Source organism: Leuciscus leuciscus (assembly GCF_965113295.1).
Source record: "Leuciscus leuciscus genome assembly, contig: HAP1_SCAFFOLD_990, whole genome shotgun sequence".
NCBI classification, from domain to species: Eukaryota; Metazoa; Chordata; class Actinopteri; order Cypriniformes; family Leuciscidae; genus Leuciscus; species Leuciscus leuciscus.
Window position 1 is genome coordinate 8,411 of NW_028117750.1, and position 1,578 is coordinate 9,988.

The following is a 1,578-nucleotide window of genomic DNA, read 5'->3' on the forward strand; positions in this document are numbered from 1 at the left end:
AATATTTTCACTTTATTATACAAATTGCAACTTAAACTTGAATAAGACTTAGTAAATAATAAAAGAAAAGCATAATGAAATAAAATTACTGGGAAAATAAATATCAAAATATTTCCAATTTTTTTTAACTATTTACAAACTATTTACAATTTTTTAAACTATTTTCAAACTATTTACAACTTTATTCAAATGTCCACAACTTCTGAAAATTACAATCTATTTACATCATGCCAGTAATTGAAGCAATCCCGTGTTGCTTGGAAACACAAGTATGATCCACATCCCTGACAAAACACAAGCGTTTTGCAATGGCACACTTGGCATCTTCTCCTGGAGTCATCACTTTTGTTAGTGATGTACATTGGCCTGTGGCAGACATGGCCTGAGGGTTCTCCTGTCATTTGAGGTGGAGCAGGAGGTGCTGGAGGAGCAGGAGGAGCAGGCTCACTTGGAGGCATCCAGTCTGCAAGCTCCATAATCAAATCCTCACGGAATTCCCGCTGAGTTTTTGCTCTCTGATTATGAGCAGCAGCCAACTGCTGGTGCAGGAGGAAGGCATTTACCACTGCAATGTCAATGAAGTGGTAAAAAATCGAGCGGTACCACTTCCTAGTCTTTCTGAGTATTTTGTAGTACCCGACAAGGGCATCAGAGAGATCAACTCCTCCCATGTACCTGTGTGGAAATAATAGAATATATTTCAAATCTAAATGCAAATGTAACCAAGTAAATAAAATTAACTAATTTGTAAAAAATTTGTACACAACACCACTGAATAAATTCAACTCACTTGTTATAATCATGCACTGCAGTAGGTATCGGTACAGTGAGTTCTGTCCATCCTCCAGCTCTCGTCCTCACCCTCCTCCGTGCGGTGTGATCTCCTCCTGCTGAATGGAAGGAGGAGCACATGAGCACCTCCCTGGTGTCCTTCCATTCAAGAAAGAGGAGCCTGTCGTCACGGATCCACCGCATACTCCCACGGGGAGCGTTTCTGGGCAACTTGTTTTCCAGAGTTTTTGGGAAGCCCACCCGGTTGCTTCGAATGGTCCCACAGGCCCAGATGCCCTTCTGGAGGAGGTCTCTGAAAAGTGATGGGCTGGTGTAGAAATTGTCTACAAACAGCTTGTAGCCAGTTCCCAGCATCCTCTCGTCCACTAGTGCCATCACGGATTCATAACTCAGCCCCTTACTTTGTCCGTTTTGTCCTTCAGGGGATTTACCTTCATAAATAAAAAAATCCCATGTGTATCCATGGGCTGAATCAGCTAAAACGAAAAGTTTGTACCCCCACTTCGTTGGCTTTTCTTTTTGGTACTGTTTCAGCCCAATCCTCGCTTTGGATGCCACCATCCTCTCATCTACTGCGATATGTTGATGAGGGTGAAAATAGGTCTTGCAGGCATCTCTTATCTCCTGGTATACTGGCTTCAATTTACCCAGGCGATCATAGGCCGGAGTCCCCTTCATTTTTGCATTTTCAGCATCCATCTTAGGATCGCTGAGATGCAGTGCTCCTGAAATGGCCTGAAATTTCCTGCCAGACATGACAGTGGCAGGAAAGCCAAATTTGTAAAG

General features: G+C 42.8%; 1 protein-coding gene across 1 annotated transcript; it reads right to left on the reverse strand.

Annotated features, from left to right (window-relative positions):
• Nucleotides 1–202: 202 nt before the first annotated feature.
• Nucleotides 203–1,497, reverse strand: LOC309492103 (piggyBac transposable element-derived protein 4-like). The gene is made up of 2 exons (XM_082191113.1): nt 791–1,497; nt 203–675 (listed from the first exon to the last, which is right to left on the reverse strand). The coding sequence occupies exons 1-2, from the start codon at nt 1,489–1,491 to the stop codon at nt 210–212; spliced, it is 1,167 nt and encodes a 388-aa protein (XP_082047239.1). The 5' UTR covers nt 1,492–1,497; the 3' UTR covers nt 203–209.
• Between the last annotated feature and the right edge of the window lie 81 nt (nt 1,498–1,578).

Bases quoted from the DNA above. Each gene is read 5' to 3' on its own strand.
- LOC309492103 (XM_082191113.1), bottom strand. From the start codon at position 1,491: ATGGATGCTGAAAATGCAAAAATGAAGGGGACTCCGGCCTATGATCGC. The intron at 676-790 runs GTGAGTTGAATT...ATTTCCACACAG, and splicing joins GCAGTGCATGATTATAACAA to GTACATGGGAGGAGTTGATC.